Here is a 23,773-nt window from a genome sequence, read left to right on the forward strand (position 1 = left end):
ATGTGCTTTCACCGGTCAGAATAATGCATTCAATTTGAAACAGTTGAATGTAGCAAACGTAAAAACAAACTACTAAAGAATATAAACTAAAGAAAATGCATTATCCTTTACTGCGTTAAGTTGGAAATTTGCAAATAGTGAATAATTGATTAATGTTGTGTGATGTGGCCTTTGATCGGTCTATCGATTGTGGTTTGTGTAAAGTTGTCCCACTACAGTTCTGGTTTTCATACCTACACTGATATGCACAGTGCACTCACTTTCATCCTTTGATCCTACATTTTTTACAAGTGCATTGGTTACTGCTCAATCAAATTAACTGTTCTCCAGCGCACTCTAGAGGCCATTTTAGGTACACCCCTCTAGATCAACAGATAACTGAAAACACGCTACTTAACTGGCAAGACTAAGGCGCTATACAACAAAGGCACAATACTAGTGCCATTCAGAACAAGTTACATATCTTTTTGTTCAAACATTTCAGGATCTTTATTATGTTTATTCTGTCCCATTGTTTATTATGAACATCATAAATTAAAAAAAAAGTGCGTAGAAAAATTTAACAGGTTTCAAAATTTTTGTACAACTATACACACGTGCTAAATAATATGGAAGAGTTGTTGATGCCGAGTGTGGGGCTCAGTCCTCCTTCCTGTGAAGTAAACAAAACATTCAATACAAAAGCACAAGATGGGCGGAGCAAAAGCCTGAAAGCAGAAACCAATCATCTGCAGTCATGGTGCGGACGGTAAATGCTGCAGGACCACAGCGAACTCTGTACATTTGTGCTACAGTTCTTTGTATTACACTAGCCAACACTGGTCATGAGCCGCTGAGGTAGTGGACCTGTGAAGAATATGCTTGGATGTTTGTTAAAAAAAAACAAGACAAAAAAAAAAAACCACACATGGCTATAAAAAGCAGAAGGTTTAACCCCTTCAGATTAGCACAGGTTTATACAGCTGAAATGGTTTGTAGCTTATGATACACACGTTACTGTATCCGATTCCTATGAGCACTATAAAGAACGTATAAAACTGAGGTTAAGGAATGGAACATCTCGAAAGGTTTACCTACAGCAGAACTTCAAGCAGCTCCCACTCACATACATAGAACTTTAACTCCTCACAGTTATTGAGCTAAAAAAATAATCTGTACAAGTACCCAGAAATGAGTAGCTGTAGGAAGTCTGGTGTAGCAAATCATCCAAATTCTGCTGCTTAAATTCATCTAGTGGTTAAATGCATCTAAACTGGCTCACGGACCACATGAATTACCAGAGAAACAGAGTTGTTTGGAAGTTAAAAGGGAAAAACTGCTGGTGCTTCATCAGCACCTTTATTAAAAACATTCAGTGGAAAAAAGCTCCAGTAACAGGTTATAATAATAATCTACTACTCTGCAATAAAATACAGAGCAACACTGATAAGGTGCTAATGGAGGACTCCCAACCAATGAGTTCTTCCAAATCAGTAGCAAAAACACGAGACCACCTGTTGAAACAATACTGAACGTTCACTCAGAGTCCCGCTGGTCTTGGGGACTGCACTCGAGCTGACAGCAGTGATAAAGAAGACTTCAGGAAACATGAGATGTTTTGATGATTACTCTGATGAGGGATGAGTTTCCAATCAAGAACGAAACAAAAGGGCCGTATTTTCAAAGGTTACTAATATTGTTAAAGAAAGCAAGATTACACGGGAACAAATAATAATGGATGGCAAACATTAAATACACAAAAATAAAATTAAAAATAAAAGCAAAACAGACCCACCACAAAAAAACACCTGTCTTCATTTTTAAATTCAGTGATCTGCCAGGTGTTCTGGTGCCTGGTCCATTCAAAGAGTTTCACCTGGTCCAAAAGTGGCAGATCTCAAGGTCATAAATAGGTGCTTATTTAAACTAACGTTTCCTTTACACACACAGCGGCCTCCTTGTTTATTTCCAGTCTTACCCCTGAGTACCTTCAACAGCTTTAATATGGATCTCCTCATTCAGGTTGTAGGTATGAGCAAGGTAAGTTCTCCTAGTTTAGGAAGTGTCTGCAGCGTTTAGCTCCACAGTTACAGTGCAACTTGTTGTTGGCGTCTTCGATGGGAAATTTGTAATCGTAGGTGAGCTCCTCCCCGCGGTAGATCTTCCTCAGGGCAAAAATTACAATGTGCTTTCTGCCCTCCACATTAATGACTCTAGAGTAGCAGTTGGGCTCACATGAGTGGTTGATAAAGCGTGCTGCATTGCCGTGCATGGTGGCATCCACCACATCAAAGTCGTCAATGCGGAACATGTAACAGCCAATACCCTTAACATCAGAGAGACAGAGAGAGAACAAACGAACAAACAAGGAGTCAATTTTTTCAAAAAGGAGAAGGCAACACATCCATGAAGATGCCAGCTTCCAGCTTCAATATCTAGCCAAGAACACCATAAATGAACAAACACCTTACAAACATGAACTAAATGTTGTAAAAAATAAGTAAATGGATAAATAGGAGGGGTGGGGTGGTTGAGAAGAGGATGAAGACACTGGATCAGCCTGTATAACATACCTTACTGTCGTAATACTTCTCCCGCATGTCGGTGAGCACTGAGCGTATGACATTACCAGCGTACTCAATCACCATCTCTCCTGCTTCTATGTTCCTCTTGCAGAAAAGGCCACGCCCATGAATGGCAGATCTGGGAACAAATGAAGAAACCTTACCGCAAATTCAGTCTATTTTAGAGTTGAGGAGCCTGTGCAGAATCTGGCAGACTCACCGATAAACCCCCACAGCTTCTTTAGACGTTCTCTCAAGGTGTCGGAACCTCATGGCCATTGGCAGCTCCATGCTGGTGGCACGTCTGCAAACATGGAGATGAGACTCGTATTTCATCCACATTCCAATAATTTCAGGTAAACACAAAGTACCTTTCAGCATTGTACTGGACACAGTGCTGAGTACTCAGCTGATAAGAAGTTTCTAGAACAAACCAACCTGCTGGACTTGAGCTTGACCTCTTCCTCGTCTTCATCACAGGGCCTGCTCTCAGGAAGCTGTCGGTGTTGCGACGCCAGGAAGTTGAACATGTCAAATGTGGATTTACTGCAGGACAAAACCAGCATCCACGGTCATGATATTTGGCTTGAACTTTCTCTCCATGGCAAAACACATCTGTCATAACAGCAGCTCAGGTGTATGCTGTAAGGTAAAGAAGCAGCTCAGGTGTATGTTGTAAGGTAGAACAGTAGCTCAGGTGTATGCTGTGGCCCTACCGTGCGTAGACTTCTGCACGCGCACAGCCGCTGGGGTTGACCGGTAACTCCTCTTCGGGTTTTTCATGCTGATGGAACCGAAAATTGTGTTTGTGGCACTGGGCAGCACCCTGCAGCTGCTCCAGGAGGAAGAGCACAGCGTCGTGAACAACCCCCAGCACACGGGCTCCACTCACTCTTCCTAGGGGCAAATGCTCCAGCCGACAGCCCACCCGCGCCTCCTGGACACCATCTACCACGGCCTTCCATGCCACTGAGGGAGGAGACGACGACAAAAAACATTCATGAACAAAATTTGATCAGGGTCCGTTCTAAAACACGCTGATGCTAGAAGAATCTAACCCTCTATGCTGTCTGCCTCCACACTGAAGCCATCGTCGCTGGTGATCCTGAAGAGCAGGTGGGCCTGGTCGTGTGCCTCACACCCGTCCTGCTCTGGTTTCAAGGGTGATGGAGAGTCTTCATCTGAGCTCCAGCCTGAGATAAGAGATGACCTTATGTTTGACAATTTCTTCTTTGCAGGAGATAACTGCTTGTAAGCCCCACACACACCCACACGCACCCACATAATCTGGATTCAGTTCCAAACTTTTTACTCTCAATTGCTCAAAAGGGGGGCGGGGTGTATACTACCTGCACAGGGGCCCCAGTCAGACAGATCACCATTTCCGGAGCTGACCCACGAGTGTGTTTTGCCCAGATCAACGCTCTCTCTCCCCTGTGCTTCACTGGGTTCACAGTCCTTTGCAGCAATTCTACAAAACAAAACAAAAATTGATGGGGTCTACAAACATTAATATATACTCACTCATATGAAAACTGCGTTAGAGTTGCTGACCGTTTGTTTTCAAACTCTTTGGCTTCATCAATCTTTGGTTCTTCCAGATTTTCAGCTACATGTTGGTCACAGTCCAGCACCTCCTTAACAGTTGGGGCCTTAATGCGAACTTTATTGGCTCTACAGTAAAAGAGGGAAACAATGATGTGGACAGTTCATGATTTTAATGTTCCACATTCATCTGTTTAATTCCAGTACCCCCGGCCCCACTCACCTGCTGAGCTCGTCTTGAGAGACAGGAACCATCTGCTCTGTGAAGTCCGTCCTGCATTTTTTTACAACGGTTCGGTCCGACACTGAGGACACTCTTTTGACCCTAACCTGAGATCTTGAATGGGACAGAATGGCAGGCTGAGTCTGGTGGTGTAATCTCAGAGACTGTCCTAGCACATCAGGAGAGTGGAGTTTGAGGTGTGGGTGGACCTGGCATGGGCTGACCAAAGGGTCGGCCATTTCCCGGTGGCTGGCCATAGCTCTCTCAATTATAGCCTGTGCCTGATCTCCTTGGGTCTCTTCTGGTTCTGGAGAGGCAGGCACAGATACATTCTTAACCCTTACACTGTTGGCTCTTCTCATGACCACACTGCCACTGGTCATTCGCACCTCTGAAGGTTTCTGAGGTAGCCTCCTGATTAAAATTTTACTTGGGGGTGCAGGTCCATTGCTATACGATACTACATGCGTGGCTGGACTTTGGCTGAGGCTCACCTGTGGCACAGGTGCTACAATAACCCTTGGGATAGCTCGTGGTCCAAGGTTACGACTGTGGATCATCTGAGCGATCTGGCTAATCTGGCTGTACGATGGTGAAGTAGAACTAGGAACCTGGTACGTATTGGTCTGCGGGTCTTTTATTAAAATCTGGCCAGAGCGGTTGACTAGCAGGACCTGTGGGGCTGCGGTGGACACGCTGGCTTTTCTAGCAGGGACGATGCGAACAGCAACAGTTCTGCTGTTTGGGGCCTTGGGAAGAGAGTCCAGACCATTAATCACAACTGAAGGACTGACAGCAGCTCCACTCTGCACAAAACCCGAGGCTGCCGGAGGAAACGATGCAGGAGGAGGAACCGTTACCCTGACGACCCTGGTGACCCTGTGCTGTGTCGCAGGCTGTGGGATTATAAACCTCCTTTGTGGCGGTAGACCTGACGTAATTATTTGCACTTTTCCAACACTGCTCAAAGGACGAGTGGGCGTCGCCGTCGGCTCCGGCAGCTTGATCTGCCCTGCAGCTTGTGTGTCCTGGTGTACAGAGTCCAGTGACGAGGAATCACATGTATACATTATGCTGCCATCTTGAGCGGACACAAAATTACCGCTGACAGGATCTAACAACACTTTGTGTAAACTCTCTTCAGGTTCACGATCCATCAAGACATTATCCTGTCCTGTAATAAGGTCACTGCTGGGGTCAAAAGCAGGGGAACAGCAGACTGAATCTTGAAGGTCTGCATTAGGTGTCGGGTGCGATTCTTGTAGCATTAGGTCCTCCATTGGCACACCTTCTTGTGTAGAGAACACTTCGGTGACAGAGTCAATAAACATTTCCCCACTCTCTGGTAAGGGTGTGGATACCTGATATTCTTGGCTTTCACAACTTTGTTCTGCAGAATGTGTTTCCAAGACGTCTAGCTGAGCATCATTGTGAATAAATTCCATTGCAGAAGCCTCTGCTGTGCTCACAGAGCCGTTTCCCATTCCAGGGGAGATTCCTTTCGATGGCTCAGCATCCTGACCATTATAACTATTCCGTAGTTCCTGAGTATCATCACCTCCACTGGCTTCGTCTGCATCACTTTCTGAATCGTTGTCTGCTCCGTCCAGCTGAGAAATGGACTGTGAGGTAGGGAGGGTTAAACCTGCCTGTGGAGAGTCCTTGTTAGACTCACACACCACTACTGTGCGAGAGAAGTTAATGTAATGATCACAGATCTCATCGCCCGAGTCCAACTCACTATGTCCTTCATGTGCTGCAAAGCCAGTAGAGTCTTTTAGATTGGCGCTGTATCCAGTGGCGTCTGTACCTGGAGCTCGTCTGTTACCTTCAGAATGTTCTACAACCTCAAGACGCACTGCTCCACTGGCGTGTGGACTGCAGTGCAAAGGAACATCCTCGTTCAGCAGAACTTCATCAAATTCTAGCTTTGCATTCAGCATGGAGGCCACTTCCACATCAGCATCAAAGTGTGTAGAGAGCAGCTCCTGATCTGAGGAAGATGGGATTGTGTCATCAGTAATGACCGTAACCATGGAAACACCCTCATCCGGCATTCCTGCAGCATCCTCTGGTTCCAAGGAAGCCGAGAAGTCTTGAGGTACCTCTGCAGATTCATGTGGTGTGATCTTGAAATGTTGCTGAATCCTGGCGGAGTGGCCCGGGGATAAGAAAACCCCTGAGGGAGGATCTGCAGTGACTCCTTGTCGAGGGGAATACGCTGAGGTAGCACCAGAGGGGGAGGAAGGAGGGCGCCCCCTGCGTCTAGGGGACGTGGAGCTCATGGGGTTCTCAGGAGCACCAAGCGGAGAGACAGGGGTGCTAAATGGAAGTGATCTAGGGTGCAGTGTGCCTCCTGAACGCAGGCTCATCAGACCAGGAGAGGAACGGGTGGGAGAACCACTGCGACTTCGAAGGGAAAGTCTCCTGGACCGGCGCGTCTCATCAAGGTCACAAACGTTCAGGATGTGATGAGAATTTGAAGCTGCGGTGCCTGTAGAGGAGAACAAAGCTTTTATGAAGTATGTGTGTGTGTGGGGACACATTTAGATTTCAAAAAAGCCATTTCCAGGTAATGACATGGATCTTGGAAGAACACACCTGGTGAGGGCAGCAGTCGGAAGGTGCCCCCAGCAGGTCTCCTGTTGTGAGTGTGGCCTAGGGTTTTACATCCTGTTCCTGTGTCCAGTTTAGAGTTTGGGGATGGGGTACCTGAGGGCGTCTCGATGGCAGGTTCAACCTCAGCGCTGTCCACATCTAAGACAAATACCCTTACTCACATTCAAATGTAAAGGGAAGAGTTGTCTTTGCTGCCCTAACCATCTATCCCAGTACATCTGGCTTCATTCATAGGGCTTGCCATGCTGGATTAAAATTGTTGCCCATTATGTAGGAATATACCGTATTTTCTGGACTATAGAGCGCACCTACCAAGGTTTTTTTTAAATGGAAAATGTTGTACAAGCCGCACCGGGCTATAAGCCACATATATCTACTGAACTGAATACAGTAAATCCACGCTTAACGACAGGTATGGTTAACGACGGACCGGAGTAACGACCGACTTTTAAAAATTTTGGTTGGTGCGCAGAGGAGCATTGGCAGCACAGTGTAGTGTTGTGGAGTGTTGCGTACGATAAGCTGAGGCAGTGCAGTCTCCACCGCAGCCCATCTCGGCAACGCGATCGCTCTCTCACACTGTACGCCTACACGAGAACAGCACAAGTTTTTTTTTTCTATACTGTAATTACGATCAAAGCATATCTAAATCTAGGGCATGGGTTAAAGCAAGAAAGTTCCATTTGACTGAAAATTTTTCCTGGCAAAAGACAATGCCAGCAATTACTGACAATGTGGTGTAGTTGGGACAAGGCCTCTTTTGCCTAATTCTACACAATAAGCATATTTATAAAGTATATTTATCTAAACAGTCTGTGTAAGGAGAGAAGAGAGAATCTATGAAGCGACAAAATGCAACACCTGAGCAATAAATGTATGTAAATGTTTATATAATGGAGTTATCTGGGTGTCCTCTTCCAGAAAATTATTTAAAGACCAAGTCAAATTTAGTGAATCCTGGTAAGTTTTAAAAGGTATGACACTCTCGTTTTTATCAGATTCACTATCGCAAAAACATAAGCCATAAGATTACCTACTTTAAGTAGGTATGTTACAAAAAAAATTTAATGTCCAAAAATGGCAAATAAAATCACTCAACTGGATAGAGCTTTTAAATACAAACAGAACACCACCGTCAGGATAGGATAACTGCGTACAGTAAGTTATTCGCGTACAGTATGTACCTTAGTTCCTACTCTATCCTGGTTTATACTTGACGCGTCGCGAACGGCGCGAGGATCCGCGCGCCAAAAATGATGTAAACGCGGTGGCTCCACCCGTGCGTGAGAGCCTCGCGTGCTGGCGATTCGCGAGGTTGTGCACCTCTCGAATTTTGTAACTTCGTGCGCACCGCGCTTCAGCACGTTTGCGGAGTTCATACACCTTTACAAGGTGGAATTCAAGCACTTGTACATCACATTCAAGGTCCATTTCAATATTTCCCAGCACGTTAAACTTAATAAAGTTAAATATTTATACATATACTCCAAATGATTCGAAATAATTGGCTTTATCACATTATTTAATGGTGGTTTATTTTCAAAACGCCTAATCTTAACGTCTTCACGTTCTCTCATGTTTCGCCCTGGAATTACAAGAGGCTCGTATTTGTTAACGTAATACAAGAGAACTGTTCAGTCAGACAGTTGTGAAACGAAGTAGTTACAATTTTAAGCATTTTCAAGTACTTTAACCTAAATTCCAGCACTTTTCAAACCTGAAACACAATACAACATTAAAATTTGTCAGGTAAATGTTCATTCCCCTGTTTTTGAGGGGTGTTTCTTTTTACTACCACATATCATTTCGGAGAACACTGCAAAGAATGTGACAGTTTTGGCCGAGGTGTGCGGAGTCGCGCTACGGTCACTCGCGAAAGTATAATCCAGCCAGGCAGGATAACTTTTGCGGGATGACCCGCAAGTCAATCAAATGACACCGCCGTCATCCATCCAGCGCTGATGAGCGCCAGTGAGAGAATCATATGTCGGCCACAAAACAGATAGCACGCGCGTGTGTGGTTTATTATGATTTGACGGATTTTTTCCCCAAAAAAATCAAATGATGGAAATCCGTCGTAGTGACGGAGAACTTTAACCCATGATCTAGGGTCACGCTTTACCTAGTCATGGCCAAAAGTTTTGAGAATGATACAAATATTAATTTTTACAAAGTCTACTGCTTCAGTTTTTATAATGGTAATTTGCATATACTCCAGAATGTTATAAAGAGTGATCAGCTTAACAGTCAATATTTGCCAAAAAAATGAACTTTATCCCCAAAAACACATTTCAACTTCATTGCAGCCCTGCCTTAAAAAGGACCAGTTAACATCGTTTCAGTGATTGCTCCATTAACACAGGTGTGGGTGTTGATGAGGACAGGGCTGGAGATCAATCTGTCAAATTGCTGTTTAGGGGTGTGTTTAAAAAAATCGATCTTTCGATTAAAATCGATCTTCATTTGAATGATTCGATATCGATTTATGAAACCTGAGATCGATCTTTAGAATTAGTCAATTTTCCCTGCATATGCGTACCGTTTTAACGTCTCGCGTTTTATCTCGCGAGATCATCCTTTTTTTTCTCGAGCACCGCCACTTGGCTGGGTGATCAGTTAAGCATGGCTGCAGCAAGAGTAAAAAAAATGTACCTCTGATCCACATCTATGATTCAATGAGTTACTAGTACGCTCTGGCACCAATCACTGGCGAGCGATCGATCGCAATATAATACTTAATTTGTGTCCATTTTACACCACCACCCCCTCCAGGTTCAAATCTCACTCCAAGCGATCTTCAAAAGTTGGCAACCCTGCAGATGTATGGTTACATTTTGGATTCAGAAACCATGATGGTAGGGAAGAGTTGGATAAAAGCAGAGCCGTGTGTAAACTGTGCAACATGGAGGTGAAATATTGTGGGAATACCACAAATTTGAGGAATCATTTAACGCGACACCATCCAGAAACCAAACTCCACTAGAGAAGGCATTTGCGATTAAACTATCTACAAGTTCTCCCCGTGCAAAAAAATAACCAAAGTGCTTGAATTGCACCTTTTAAAGGTGTATGAACCCTGCAAACATGACTTTGTTCATTGCGCTGAAGCGCGGCGTGCGCAAAGTTACAAAATTCGAGAGGTGCACGAGCTCGCGAATCGACAGCGTGCGGAGCCACCGTGATTGCGTCGCTTTTGCCCCCCCCCCATATTGACACATGTGCACGTTTTACTTCCAAGCTCCGCACCCCCCCGCAATAGCTCCGCGCCCCACTTTGGGAACCACTGGTATAAGCCATCTGTCTGATAGTGACAGTGCTACTGGCAATTGTCTGATAAACCTAGCAACACAAATCAAAATAATATCAAAGTTTTTATCTTTAAACATCAAAACAGCAAACCTCACCTTCATGTGGTTTTGGGCTATGTGCAATCGTACAGTTCTCCTCATGGTTTTGGGCAGAGTTCTGAGCAAACCTCGATGACGGCTGCACATCAGTCACTTCACACGTGTACCGGCACCGCCTCCTTGGGTCCACGGTGCTCCAGAACCACCGAGTGCATCTTCAAATACACCAATCACACATTTATTCAAAAAGACCAAACACGTGCTTTCTTCAGCCTAGACTGATAATGTATTTATAGTGTATGATAAGATTTATCACATACAAAGACGCTACAGATATACATATACAATACATATACAAACCCTCCAAACAGCAGAATATGATCAGGAAAAGGCTGTCAACTGGATTTCTCAATTAAAGATGAATTCAGCATTTGCAAAATAAGCCAATGTAAACTACATGCTTAATTTTACTTACTGGTAACCCACTGGATACAATTTTCCTGCATTAGCAGACAACTCTGTCAGCACACCTAATTTGTGAATCTGTAGAGAGCCTGCATTAAAGAAACATACTGATCAGAACTAAACAAACATATTGATCAGAACTAAACAAACATATTGATCAGAACTAAAGAAACGTACTGATCAGCTGTCACAGCTGAAAGTGTGCACAATAAGATACGCAAGTCACTACCTACTGTTAATTAAGCATGTGTAGTATACATGTTCTTCAGTGTGTCCAGCAATTAAGTCTTTAGATCTTTACTATAAAGTCTGGCACTCTTAAGGTTGTGCTTAATGTACTTAATCTTGAGGTCAAGAAGATGGTGTACGTCAGTATACACTGGGGTACATACCAATCATCATTTTAATGCACTCTGGTTCCAAGCCCGTCAGAAACTTTCTGCGAAGGTTAATACCCTCAAAGTCCACATACACCCTCCTCAGAACTTCGAAGGCATTCATCATCTGCAAACAAAACGCACATGAACATCACAGCAGCTCATAGGAAAAGGTCAGCCATTATGCAGGAATCAAAAACACCAGTCCTGCTCAATGCAAACAAACCTTATTGTTAATGAGGTCACGGTGTTTGTAACAGTAGACCTTCTTATCACACTGAAAGACGCAGTGGCTGGCGCGGGCGCACATGAAGTGGTAGTTACTCTGACATGATGCAAGACAGCAACCCACCGTTGCTCCTGTGTGACCGCACCGCTCACATCGCTATGGAGTTGAGGACAGACGTTAGTATGAAGGGTGAGCACAGGCGGCCATGCGCCGCTCTGACGCCACTACAGAGGACAAGCACCTAAATCACTCATCTAGATTCCTTTAGGTTACAACCATTTCTCTTTTTACTTCCTAAGAATAATATTTAAGCTTTAAATGTTTTAAATTGAGTGTGGCAAAAACTTCACAAGTCACATGGAACATAAGGACTTAAAAGGGTTTTGTTTAAAGTCAGCCAATCAAATGGTATCTCAATCAAATGGATGATGTAACCAATGAGAATCCAATTAATATTCACCATAAGGCGCCCCCTGGCGACAGCACTGTGTACATGCAGCAAGGCCCCCTTCACCTCCTGCACCTCCGCTGACCAGATACAGCAGTTCACGTGAGCCCACTCGTTCTGCCCCAAATACAGCAGCCTACCCGCCTCCTGGGAAAGGACACACAGTGAGGAGGAGACAGGAGGGGCAACAACAACAACAAGTCCTGGAGAAAGGCTGCCTGGACACTTACACTGGGCTTGGCATCACTCTGGTGCTGGCAGAGAGAACACTGTCTCTCGTCTGCATGGGGGACGCTTTGAGGTTCTACAGTTCATAGGAACAAAAACAGAGACATTGACAGAGACTCTCAAGCTGAAAACTGTTGAATTAATTGATATCCATCTGCAGGAGTTGGCGGTGATTTAAGTCAGCGTGTGCGTTTTTGCCTTGTGCTTTTGAGTGGGTCTCCATCCTGCTGCAGTTCTGCTGCTCCAACCACTGTGCGTACGAGTGTTCCTCAGAGGGCGGAATGATCGCCTCCGCAAGCATGCCACTGTGGCACACACACACACACACACACACACACACACACACACACACACCAACTGTCAGTGTTGGAGGTTACGCAGGCATTAATTACAGATTGACACAGGAAAAAAGTCATTTGTAAGCAAGCAAATAACACATGAAAAATACAAAACAGGGTTAAATACTAATTTTATTTAGCAGTATTTTAAAATCTACATCAAAATATTCTAAAGCCATCTTTCACCTTATTAATTTGGTCACAGTACAACTGGTTATACGCCATTACAATAGACAAGTTTGATACTTTTTTTGTGTAGTGTAGTATTCACTTATTACTTGTTCACAGTTGGCAAAGTAGCAAGTGCAAAATATTTCCAGACTATGCAACAATCCTGAGTAGTGTTGTCAAAAAATCGATATATCGATACGTATCGATACTGAACATCTGAAACGGTACAATACTCGTTTCTCCAAGTATCAATTCTTTTTACATAAAATGCGCTTTCGTTTGACCCACCCAAGCTGCCGTAAACCCAAGCTGCAGTTTGTAATGCTAAAATGGTAGCTAAAGCAAACGCAGTGTGTTCGCAGCCCGTCTTAATAAGCAAGGAAAGCAGCAGAAGTGCTGTGTGGAAATACTTTGGATTCGAAGCAGATACAGATGGGAAAACCGAAGGACATGAACAAACCAGTTTGCAAGCGGTGCTTTCAGAACATTTCAACGAAGGGCGCTAAAGCCTGTGATATACTTGACGCGCTGTGAGCGGCGCGAGAGTCCACGCGGCGAAAATGACGTAATCGCGGTGGCCTCGCGCTCTGTCGATTTGCGAGGTCGTGCATCTCTCGAATTTTGTAACTTTGCGCGCCGCCCCGCAGCGCCATGAACCAAGTCATGTTTGCTGGGTTCATACACCATAACAAGGTGGAATTAAAGCACTTGTACGTCACTTTCAAGGTCCATTTCAATATTTCCCAGCACGTTAAACTTAATTAAGTTAAATATTTATACATATAGCCTACTCGAAATTATTTGCTTTTTTATCACATTATTTAATGGATGTTTATTTTCAAAACGCCCAATCTTAACGTCTTCACGTTCTCTCATGTGTCGTCCTGGAATTACAAGAGGCTCATATTTGTTAACGTAAAACAAGAGAACTGTTCAGTCAGATTGATATTGGTTGCGAAATTAAGTTACAATTTCAAGCATTTTCAAGTACTTTAGCCTAAATTCCAGCACATTTCAAATCTGAAACACAAAGCAACATTGAAATTCGTCAGGTAAATGTTCCTTCCCCTGTTTTTGAGGGGTTTCTTTATACTACCACATATCGTTTCAGACAAGCGGTTCGCGCAGGGTCGCGCGAGGTGTGCGGACTCGGCGCGCTACGTTCACTCGCGAAAGTATAAACCTAGCTTAACACAATGAATCTGGCCAAACACCCGAAGGACCGGCATACAGATTTGTACAAATAATTCCAAGAGGTTGGTAATTATTCCCATTTCTATTATTACTACAGCATACAATATTATGTGTCCGATTATGGTATCCTAGAAAATGTTTGTTATATTCTTGGTTTAAGAGCTGTAAGTGCGACAGCATACAGAGAAAAAAAAGAGTGATCGTACTACAACGAATCAATCATCTATATATACTGAACTCTACAGTAATACTGAAGTTTTAGTTACTTAAAAACTTAAAGTTAAAGTTGTTTAAAGTATACTTAAAATACACTTTTTGCACTAGCCTTTTTTGACTTCTAAATGTGAATTCCAGAGTGCACTACTATTATTTATGTTAATTTATATTTATGTGCAATTTATTTTTCTGTTTTAATGCGGTAGGGACTACACCTTTTATTTATTTGACATTTGTGAAACAAAATACAATATTCATTTGTTTATTTATAAAAAAAATAAAAAGGCTTTAAAATGGAAATGAGCACAATATCTGACTTTGGTATTGAAAATGGTATCGAATTTCATTATTTTTTAAAGTATCGTATCGAAGTTGTAATTCTTAGTATCGTGACAAGCCTACTTAGGTCACGGTGGATTGAAACTGTGTTTGTTCCTCAAGTATCAAAAAACTATTTTTGCTAAATTTGTAGACCAAATTTAATCAATGTTAAATTCAATTACGCTCCCTCTGAGAATAATTTAATTCTGAAACTAGGACTGCTAAATATTAGATCCCAGTCATCTAAAGCATTACTTGTTAATGAAATGATTACCGATCATAATCTATGCATGTTTTGCTTGACGGAAACCTGGACCCGGCCAGATGACTATATGGCCCTAAACGAAGCTTCTCCCTCTGGCTATAGATATGTCCATAACCTCCATCCAAATGGTCAAGGAGGTGGTGTCATCACAATATATGACTCAGATATAGTAATTTCTCAAAAATACGGCTCAAGTTGAATTCTTTTGAACATCTCATCCTCACTGTATCAAATTTATCAACCAACAAAGCGTTGCAGTCGTTTATATTAATTACTATTTACCGCCACCCTGGTTCATACTGTTTAGTTCTTGCAGGAGTTTTCGGACTTCCTGTCTCATGTAGTGCTATCAGCCGATAAGATGCTTATAGTTGGTGATTTTAACATTCATTTTGAAAATCTGTATGACTCTTTTAGCATAAACTTTCAAGCAATTCTTGATTCAATGGGTATCACTCAGAATGTGGTGTGTCCTACGCATAGTTGTAGTCATACTTTAGACTTGGTCTTACCGTTTGGTTTTAACATATCCAGTTTAGCAGTACTTCCTCAGAGCGAGGCTGTTTCTGACCACAGCCTCATAACGTACGAGTTTAGTTTGAACAATGGTATTCATAGGCCGCCCCGCTACAAAAATTAAACAAACTATAACATTAGTACCATAGCCACGCTCAATTATATTTTACCGGATGTGACAAACATTGATCCACCTGTAGCTGCAAAAGGGCTACAGTGTTTTACCAAGCACGTAACAATGTTATGAAATTCTTTAATGATAAGATTGAGAAAATTAGGGAGAAAATTAGTCATACAATATCAGAGCCCGTCAACTTGCCAATGCACCTTGACAGCTGTCTGGTCAGCTCTGAAGCTCTTTTAGAGTCCCCAATTAGTTGTGAGAAGCTTATTTGATTGGTAAAATCTGCTAAGCCCTCCATATGCATACTATATGCCCTACCAATCCATCTACTGAAAGAAATACTGCACAGCAATGTAGAACCTTTGCTTACTATAACTATTCGTTGAGCCTAGGCTACATTCCCAGTTTATTTAAACTTGGTTATCAAACCGCTAATAAAAAAACCTGGTTTTAATCCAGGAACTGTCCAACTGTAGGCCAATCTCTCATCTGTCGTTCATATCTTCGCATCTCTCTTCCTCCTAGAGTTATTTCAGTCTGGATTTAGACCCCATCACAGCACTGACTAAAGTATTGAACGATCTCTTAATATCCTCTGATAAAGGACACGTTTCTTTTCTCATACTGCTAGACCTCAGTGCTGCTTTTGACACCATTGATCAAAATATTCCACTAAATAGGCTGGAGACACTCATTGGCATAAGAGGTCAAGCACTCTCCTGGTTCGGGTCCTACCTGATAGATCGTTACCAATTTGTACTAGTAAATAATGAATGCTCAGAGCTTTCTAAAGTAAAGTATGGTGTCCCACAAGGATCTGTACTGGGCCCCATATTATTCTCATTATATATGCTACCACTGGGCACTATCATTTGTAGGCATGATATTAGCTTCCATTGCTACGCAGATGATACTCAGTTGTATACATCTTCTAATCCGTAAGATATCAAATACTACTCTCTAAATTAAGAACCGCTTCCAGGACATAAACTGGATGGCATCTAATTTCTGATCACTGGCACATGAGCTATGTAGGTTTAAATCAATGGTTGTTTAAATTGATGTCCACATGTATTATATATCTCTTTTGCATGCTTCTACCTAAGATGATTCCATGCAAGAAACTACATGGATGGTAGGTTCCCTTTTGAGTCTTGGTCCTCCCAAGGTTTCTTCCTAATCCCCACCATCATGGGAAGTTTTTCCTTGCCACTATCGCCTTTGGCTTGCTCATTAGAGATCTGGACCCATACGATTTTAAAGCTGCTTTGTGACGTGTTGTAAAAAACGCTATATAAATACATTTGACTTTGACTCCTGTGCATTGCGCATTTATTCATTTCATAGAATACGAACGTGTCCCAAATATTACCAAATTTCTATTTTAGGGTTTCTTATTACAGAAAGGACTAGAATCGCTCACCAAAACTGACCCAGAGGGTAATTAAGGCCTATCAAGTACCTGACATCACATGTCTGATTTGGCTAATGTAAAATATTGTTTATGGTCTGATATTAATTGTGACTGTTTGTGCTTAAGTGCCAAATGGGCCTTGTTCCGTGCCTCCATTGTCAATGTGGCAGACCAGAGCTGTGGCTATAAGGTTGATTCTGGAAAACAGTCAAGATGACTCAGGAGAGAAAAGGGGCTGGGAAGTTGGTGTCCTCAACAGCAAATGTCATTAGGTGGTAGAAGGAATATTTTTCTCAATCCCACCATCACGCCTTCTATAGAGGAAGCAGAACTGGGGAACATGGACGAGAGTTTGACGATCACTTGAGCCGAGGTGACCTGGGTAGTTGTGAAACTCCTGGCGGCAAAGCCCCAGGAGTGGATGAGGTCCACCCTGAATTCTTTAGTGCTCTGTATGCTCCAAGACTGACACGTCTTTGCAACACCGTATGGACATCGGGGCCAGTGGTGGTTCCCCTTTTTAAGAAAGGGGACCGGAAGGTGTGCTCCAACTATCAGGGGATCACACTCCTCAGCCTCCCCGGTAAGGTCTATGCAGGGGTTCTGGAGAAGAGAGTACGGTCAATAGTCAAATCTCAGTTACAAGAGGAACAATGTGGGTCCCGTCCTGGTCGTGGAACACTGGACAAGCTTTTCACCCTTGAGAGGTTCCTAGAGGGTGAATGGGAGTTTGCTCAACCAGTCCACATGTGTTTTGTGGATTTGGAGAAGACATTCGACCGTGTCCCTCAGGGATTCCTCTGGGGGGTGCTCCGGGAGTATAGGGTATGGGGCCCGCTGCTACGGACTATCCAATCCCTGTACAAAAGGAACTGGAGCTTGGTTCACATGGCTGGCAGTAAGTCAGACTGGTTTCCAGTTGGGGTTGGACTCTGTCAGGGATGCCCTTTGTCACAGATTCTGGTCATAACTTTCATGGACAACTTCTGAGCGTAGCCAAGTGGCGGAGGGGGTTCGGTTAGGTGGCCTCAGGATTCCACATCTCTTTTTTGCGGATGATGTGGTCCTGTTGGCGTCATCAGGCCAGGACCTCCAGCTCTTGCTGTACGAGTGAGTGGGCACTGCATTGTTGGATGCTGTACCAGACCATTGTGGTGAAGAGAGAGCTGAGCCAAAAGGCAAAGCTTTCAATTTACTGGTCAATCTACGTTCTGACTCTCATTTATGGTCATGAGCTCTGGGTAGCCCAGGACTCTTGGCTGTCTGGGGAACGCCTCAGTATCCCTACAGAAGTGCTGGAAGAGGTGATTGGGGAGAGGGACACCTGGGCCTCTTTGCTTATGCTAGTGCCCCTGCGACCTAGACCCGGATAAGAGGATACAAATGGATGGAAGTATAGAAATTCAAATTAAATACCTTGGAAATTCCTTCATAACGGGTTTCCACACTTTAGGGTCTTGACTGTTGAACCAACTGAAAGCTTGCTCCAGTAACTGAAGAGAATACACACACATCCACATACATTCATTCAGAGGAAAAAAAACTCCAACTATGTATTCAACACAGAACATCCAACTCATAATTTACGTGCAACGCTAAAACCGGGTGTGCGCAAAATGTGGCAACTTAACTTTCTTACCTTTAAATACAAGGCCTTGGCATGTGCTGTGGGCCTCTGTCCCTCTGGAAGAGATCCTTCCTGTTGTATCCTCTTCATCAGCATCATCACCACATCTTCATGAAATGCTTTCTGTTTAGTAAAAATATATGGGGGTATTATAATGTACATAATGTATGTTACTTGTATAGTACTGCTACCACTGTGCATCTGTATATATCGTATGTTATTGTATAGTATTGTTAATACTGTATGTCTGTTACTAAGTATATGTCTGTTGTGTATTGTTTAGATTGCCAACAACTACCAGAGTCAAATTCCTTGTGTATGTACATACACTTGGCCAATAAAACTGATTCTGAGTAATCAGTTGCTATATCCAAATGAACAATTCCAGAAAATAAAATACATAATACATAATGTGATAAGATACATAATGTGGTTGGTAGAAGGGACAGTCAAAATCACAGTCACACAAAATAAAGACAAAATAAAAGCTTTTAAATAAGATCACCATAATGTTACATCTGTAGCCATAAATAGCTAGTTAGCAAATGTTACTGGGTTCTGGAGACCGGTTGCCATGTGCAAGAACATCCCTGGGCTCACTCACAAGAGACGTGTACTGGCCATCTTCAAGTTTCTGTCCTACAATGTTGAGGTCGCACACTGCCTTCTGTCCCACAGTTTTGAGGTCGCACACTGTCTTCCGAGCCTTCACACCCCAAGCACCATGACAGGCCTTGCCATGTTCGGATACACAAAGCGAATTTGTAAATTATGCCAGAAAGCCATCAAGCTGAGCTGTGGAGTTGAAAGATGGGTTACGAGCCCAGAAGCCAAGCTAGTGGAGAACTCTACCTGGGGGCAGGTCTGCAGGTGGCAGGTGGCTGTGGAGCTCCGCAAGCCGTTCATCACCTTGTCTAGGCCGGCACGGAGCTCGTCCTGCACCACATCCTGCCAGCCACTCGGGTAGTTCTTACTGCAGGACGCGCAGGAGAACACCAGACTCTCCCCACGCAGGCGGCTCAAGATCTCATACAAGTCGTCTGAGTGGGGGAATGGAGAAATAAGGAGGGGAGGACAAAAAATGAAAAGTACTATTATTGCACATTATTGAAGCAATTGTATTATAATTATAGGAACAATACAGTGCAAAAAATACAAACAAAGAAAATGTGGCACTGTGATGAGACACTAACCTGTGAGGCCCTCACACTTGGGATGTACCCAGTGAGCACATCGAGCACACTGCAACATCTTGCTGTCAAATTCGTGTTCCTTGTAGCACTTCAGACACACAATGCAGAAGTTACCTGCAGAACCAGGCGAAACAAAGAACTACTTCTGACATTGCACACATGTACGGAGCAGAGGAACAACATGTTGACAATTAAAACAGAACACGCTTTGAAATGAGCAGTCATGTATCTTTTCGGTATTCCCCCAAAATCTTGACACTGTCTGGAATAAAAGTAGGGCGTCTGCGGTAAGGCTGTCGCAATAACCGCAATATTGTAATACCGTGATATTGACCTGCCAACCGCAGGGAATTGCAAGCAACCGTCACACCGCGATGTTCGTGTTTTCTTTTTTCACAAGGTTCTTCTGTGGATGTTAATTACTATTTAAAAACGTTCGTATCCGTTGCTTCTGAGTGTCTGCCTTTTTATGGAAACAATGGCGGCTACTCTGGTCGCAAAACCAAATGTGACTTCGCCAGTTTGGGAGCATTTCGGCTTTCAACCAAATGAAAAGAGAGAGCCAGCCAATTTAGACGAGGCAATATGCAAAATCTGTGCCCGAAAGGTTGCTGTGAAATGGGGAAACACATCAAATTTGAGATCCCACCTAGCTACCTATCATACAGCTATCGAAGCGCAACACCCACCAAGCCGTGGAGCAGCCTCAAAAGGAGCAGCTCAGGTTGGTTCCAGCCGACAGTTAGGAGTAGCTGAATGCTTTGCACGAGGTTCCAAATACAGTCATGAAAGTAACAGACATAAATCAAATCAAATCAAAGTTTATTTGTATAGCGCTTTTCACAACACATGTCACAAAGCGCTTTACAGGATTTAAAAGGTTAACAATACTATGGGTCCAGAACCCTAACGAGCAAGCCAAAGGCGACAGTGGCAAGGAAAAACTCCCTATGAATAAATGCCTGACGTCTGCCGTAACGCGGTATCTTGTTGGGAGATGGTTCCATTTAGCACGGTCGAGAAACCGGCATTTAAGTCTATGCTTGAGAAATTTGACAAGCAATACAAGTTGCCTGGAAAGACGTATTTTTCTGAGACGGCTGTCCCGAAAATGTACAACACAGTAGACATTGGTCAAAAGTGAGCTCAAGAATGTCGACTACTTCTCTGCCACAACAGATATGTGGTCAAGTGTCAATATGACTCCTTATATGAGTTTAACAGCGCATTATCTGACCATCGATTGGGCTCTAAAATCACGCTCCAAAAGCACGTAACAAGGACACGATACCGCCGGACTAAACCTAGACTTAATTACTAAAGGAAGGGTTTCGTTTTCCTTCTTTTTTTAAACGAATTCTGATCTCATGTGCTCAAGTTGTTTTTGCCTTCTTTGCACATGCAGGGGGGATTACGGGACATGCAGCGCCGTGCGCAGTGCCCGTAAATTTTAATTGTAATGGTCCAATGAAGGTAATTAAAAAACCAGGACATTTCCTCACTTTAAAAAAAAAACCCGGGACAGCACATGAAATACATCCCGGGAAATACGGACGTTTGGTCGCACTACACAGTAGACAAATCATTTTTGGCACTTACAGATAAACTGCAGTTAGCAGCGAATGACTCGATATGCATATTACTATTACGAGTGTTATTATATCGCTTGTGTTTTTCAGATTTCATATGAGAATCCAGCGCTTTACAGCCCATTGTACCAAGTTTGAATGTTTTTCGGCAAGGTCACATCGCGCCTCATACGAATCACTGGAAGGTTTCAGCCAGCCACAATATTTTTCATCCTCCAGCCACTTAATTGAATCGACATTTACCCATGTCTGCATCGGAGCCTTGTATTGTTGTTCCCGCCGCAGGCCTCAAATAAGAAAAGGAGCTTGCTAGGCAGCTAAAGCATCGTCTGCTGTTTCCACCTGTTAGGTGACGTACTACTGCCATTTAGCAGGCGGAGTATACGGCCGTTGCGGAAATGTTAATTATTATGGGATATACATCGGTAAAATAAAACAGAAAAACTGAGCAATACACTTATTTAATGCCTCCCCTCCTAAAATTCCAGACATTTTAAGACATTTTTAGACCTTGAATATGTAAAACTAAATTTAAGATATTAAGACGAGCGTACATTTTCATCAAACCCCGCCGTTCCTCGCCACTTCTTCATCCAGCCGATTGACAGCATGCACTCCGATGATACCGTGATGATGCATAAACTCAATTTCACAGGCTTTTCTGCACTAGTCATACAAATGCAACTCCAGGCCAACACGCTCGCACACAGAAATGGAATCGCAAGAAAGAAAGAAACGCTGAAAGCAACCGGGCTCTTATGGACTAGCGTGGCCTGATTGAGAGCTCACCCTGGGTGTGCAGGCGGCTGCAGTCAGGGCAGAGGTCCAGGTCGTGGTTCCAGGACACGTCCCATGACTTCCCCGGCGTCACGCCGCAACTCTTGCACCGAATGCACAACATGCAGACCTATGACGCACAAGACAGAGAGAAAGACATTCTCCTGAATACACGCACACTTCTGCAGCTTGTCAACAGGGCTTTTGATCTGTAAAAAGGAGTACCAAGAGAAGTCAAAATGGACATTGCAAATGCGGACGGGCCAAACCTTACCCAAGGTGTGCCACACTTGACTGGTTTAGGATATGTCGGTCCTAGACAGGACGGGTGGTAGCAATACATACACCTTTTACACTGCAACACCGGCTACGAAGAAGAGAAAAGCACATGATAGCTCTGCATTTTCTAAAATTAAAGGAACACATTAATCTGTATTCAGTTTACTACGGCACTGTTAGTAGAAACAAAATTTCTTATGCACTACAGTATTTTATTGTGGTCATTTGGATCTGTACGCGGTGTGAAGGCAGAGCAGACAGGCTCCGGTGGGCACCTTGCCCTGTTTGCTCTTGCGGCCGCAGACGTGGCAGAATTTGCAGCGCCGGCAGCACCAGTTCTCTTTGTTGGTCTGTGGACGGTCGTCTGCTGGAAGACAGAAGCGGTGGAAGGGCTCACAGCACATCCTGCAGAAGATCATCTGAAAACCAAGAGACAGGACAGGGTTGCCTTTATTTCCACTCACATGCTCAATTTAATGCAGATTATATGTTACTACAGACATTTCTTAAAGGGTTCAGACATTCACATCACATTTTTAACCTTTCCATTCATGCTGGTTCTTACATCATGATGGCCTTTACTAGCACAGAGTAGACACACGCACTCGGTCGTCAGGGGAACTGAAGTGAGAACACTCAGCCCCCCCATCGCCCAAACGTTCTGAATGTTACAGTCCTCCTGAGGGAAAGAGGCCAGAATGCATCACCAGACCCAAACAACAGAATGTAGGAGTTGCATTAAAAGAAGCTTGTTTGGTATTAAGGTACGTCACTGCGACACATCGCTTGTTTCCTGCTCACCTTGAAGTCCACTCGGAGTTTGATGGTTTGGAGGGATTGCAGGTTTGTCTGGGCCTGCAGCTCCCGCTGAGCAAAACCGTTGGCCAAAGCGGCCAGGACGCTAGGTGGGGTCTGCTCTGCCACGCTCTGGGGAGGAGGAAGACAGGGCAGGTCAGTACGGGTCTGTACCCGCCCTCTCTCCTTCTCTGCCCGCTCCCCTCCATCCTCCTCTTCCTCCTCTTCCTTCTCCTGCAGTTCTCTGTCGGCATCGTGCGGGCGGGACGCCTCGGCCGCTCGCACCACGCTAATCGGCAGCCTCCGTAAACGCAGCTGGAGCTTGAGTCGGAGCTTTAGAGACGGACTTCCTGCTGGGGCGGGGGGGTGGCGGGGCTCCGGGGCCTGTGGGGGAAGCAACGCTGAAGCTGAGAGAGGACGGGGGGGAAGGGGCAGGAGCGTTACAGGAGCACCGCAATATGACCACAGGATACGGAGAGCAGGAGGAGTAGGAGCAGAAGGAGCAGCAGGAGGAGGAGGAAGCAGCTGTCTCTGAAAGACGAGGGAGCAGGACAGGCGAGTGGACAGAAAAAGACAGGAGGAAAGATTCTCAAATGACCCCAAAACAAGCAGTTAAAGACACCAAGCTACATTACAAAGAGGATTAAAGTGTCAGACTTCAGTTAAAAGTGAAAACTGGCTCATTCAAATTTGTCAAAAACATTTTTTTTTTTTTAATAAAATTTATTTTTTTATTATTTAAATTTTATATATTTAATATGAAGCTGACCCTAAAATACTGATTGCTTACTAGGGTTGCAGCGGTAACCGGTTTCACGGTATACCACGGTATTAAAATACACGGTTATCATACCGTGTGCGTTTGCTTATTACCGGTAAAAAGCAAGCCAGCGGAGAAACTAACCCGCGCATGCGCAACTCCGCTCTGGT

The 23,773-nt window shown here is 43.9% G+C and overlaps 1 protein-coding gene across 3 annotated transcripts in view; it reads right to left on the reverse strand.

Moving 5' to 3' along the window:
• Nucleotides 1–464: 464 nt before the first annotated feature.
• Nucleotides 465–23,773, reverse strand: part of LOC143517216 (histone-lysine N-methyltransferase 2B-like) — a 51,711-nt gene continuing 28,402 nt past the window's right edge. For 2 of the 3 annotated variants that reach the window (XM_077009458.1, XM_077009457.1), the window contains exons 11-37: nucleotides 22,850–23,227; nucleotides 22,614–22,727; nucleotides 22,324–22,467; nucleotides 22,044–22,136; nucleotides 21,782–21,899; nucleotides 19,404–19,517; nucleotides 19,063–19,250; nucleotides 18,815–18,943; nucleotides 18,223–18,333; nucleotides 18,000–18,076; nucleotides 12,223–12,329; nucleotides 12,027–12,100; nucleotides 11,809–11,943; nucleotides 11,346–11,504; nucleotides 11,135–11,246; nucleotides 10,753–10,831; nucleotides 10,335–10,492; nucleotides 6,913–7,068; nucleotides 4,312–6,805; nucleotides 4,098–4,217; nucleotides 3,893–4,014; nucleotides 3,602–3,736; nucleotides 3,260–3,512; nucleotides 2,982–3,089; nucleotides 2,764–2,847; nucleotides 2,553–2,682; nucleotides 465–2,305 (exon numbers count right to left, since the gene is read on the reverse strand). In XM_077009458.1, coding sequence (XP_076865573.1) covers nucleotides 2,030–2,305; nucleotides 2,553–2,682; nucleotides 2,764–2,847; nucleotides 2,982–3,089; nucleotides 3,260–3,512; nucleotides 3,602–3,736; nucleotides 3,893–4,014; nucleotides 4,098–4,217; nucleotides 4,312–6,805; nucleotides 6,913–7,068; nucleotides 10,335–10,492; nucleotides 10,753–10,831; nucleotides 11,135–11,246; nucleotides 11,346–11,504; nucleotides 11,809–11,943; nucleotides 12,027–12,100; nucleotides 12,223–12,329; nucleotides 18,000–18,076; nucleotides 18,223–18,333; nucleotides 18,815–18,943; nucleotides 19,063–19,250; nucleotides 19,404–19,517; nucleotides 21,782–21,899; nucleotides 22,044–22,136; nucleotides 22,324–22,467; nucleotides 22,614–22,727; nucleotides 22,850–23,227 — 6,168 coding nt within the window. In that variant the 3' untranslated portion in view covers nucleotides 465–2,029. The remainder of the gene's footprint in view (nucleotides 2,306–2,552; nucleotides 2,683–2,763; nucleotides 2,848–2,981; nucleotides 3,090–3,259; nucleotides 3,513–3,601; nucleotides 3,737–3,892; nucleotides 4,015–4,097; nucleotides 4,218–4,311; nucleotides 6,806–6,912; nucleotides 7,069–10,334; nucleotides 10,493–10,752; nucleotides 10,832–11,134; nucleotides 11,247–11,345; nucleotides 11,505–11,808; nucleotides 11,944–12,026; nucleotides 12,101–12,222; nucleotides 12,330–17,999; nucleotides 18,077–18,222; nucleotides 18,334–18,814; nucleotides 18,944–19,062; nucleotides 19,251–19,403; nucleotides 19,518–21,781; nucleotides 21,900–22,043; nucleotides 22,137–22,323; nucleotides 22,468–22,613; nucleotides 22,728–22,849; nucleotides 23,228–23,773) is intronic. The other variant, XM_077009459.1, reaches the window with a different exon arrangement.

This window comes from Brachyhypopomus gauderio, chromosome 6 (genome assembly GCF_052324685.1).
Source record: "Brachyhypopomus gauderio isolate BG-103 chromosome 6, BGAUD_0.2, whole genome shotgun sequence".
Lineage (NCBI taxonomy): Eukaryota > Metazoa > Chordata > Actinopteri > Gymnotiformes > Hypopomidae > Brachyhypopomus > Brachyhypopomus gauderio.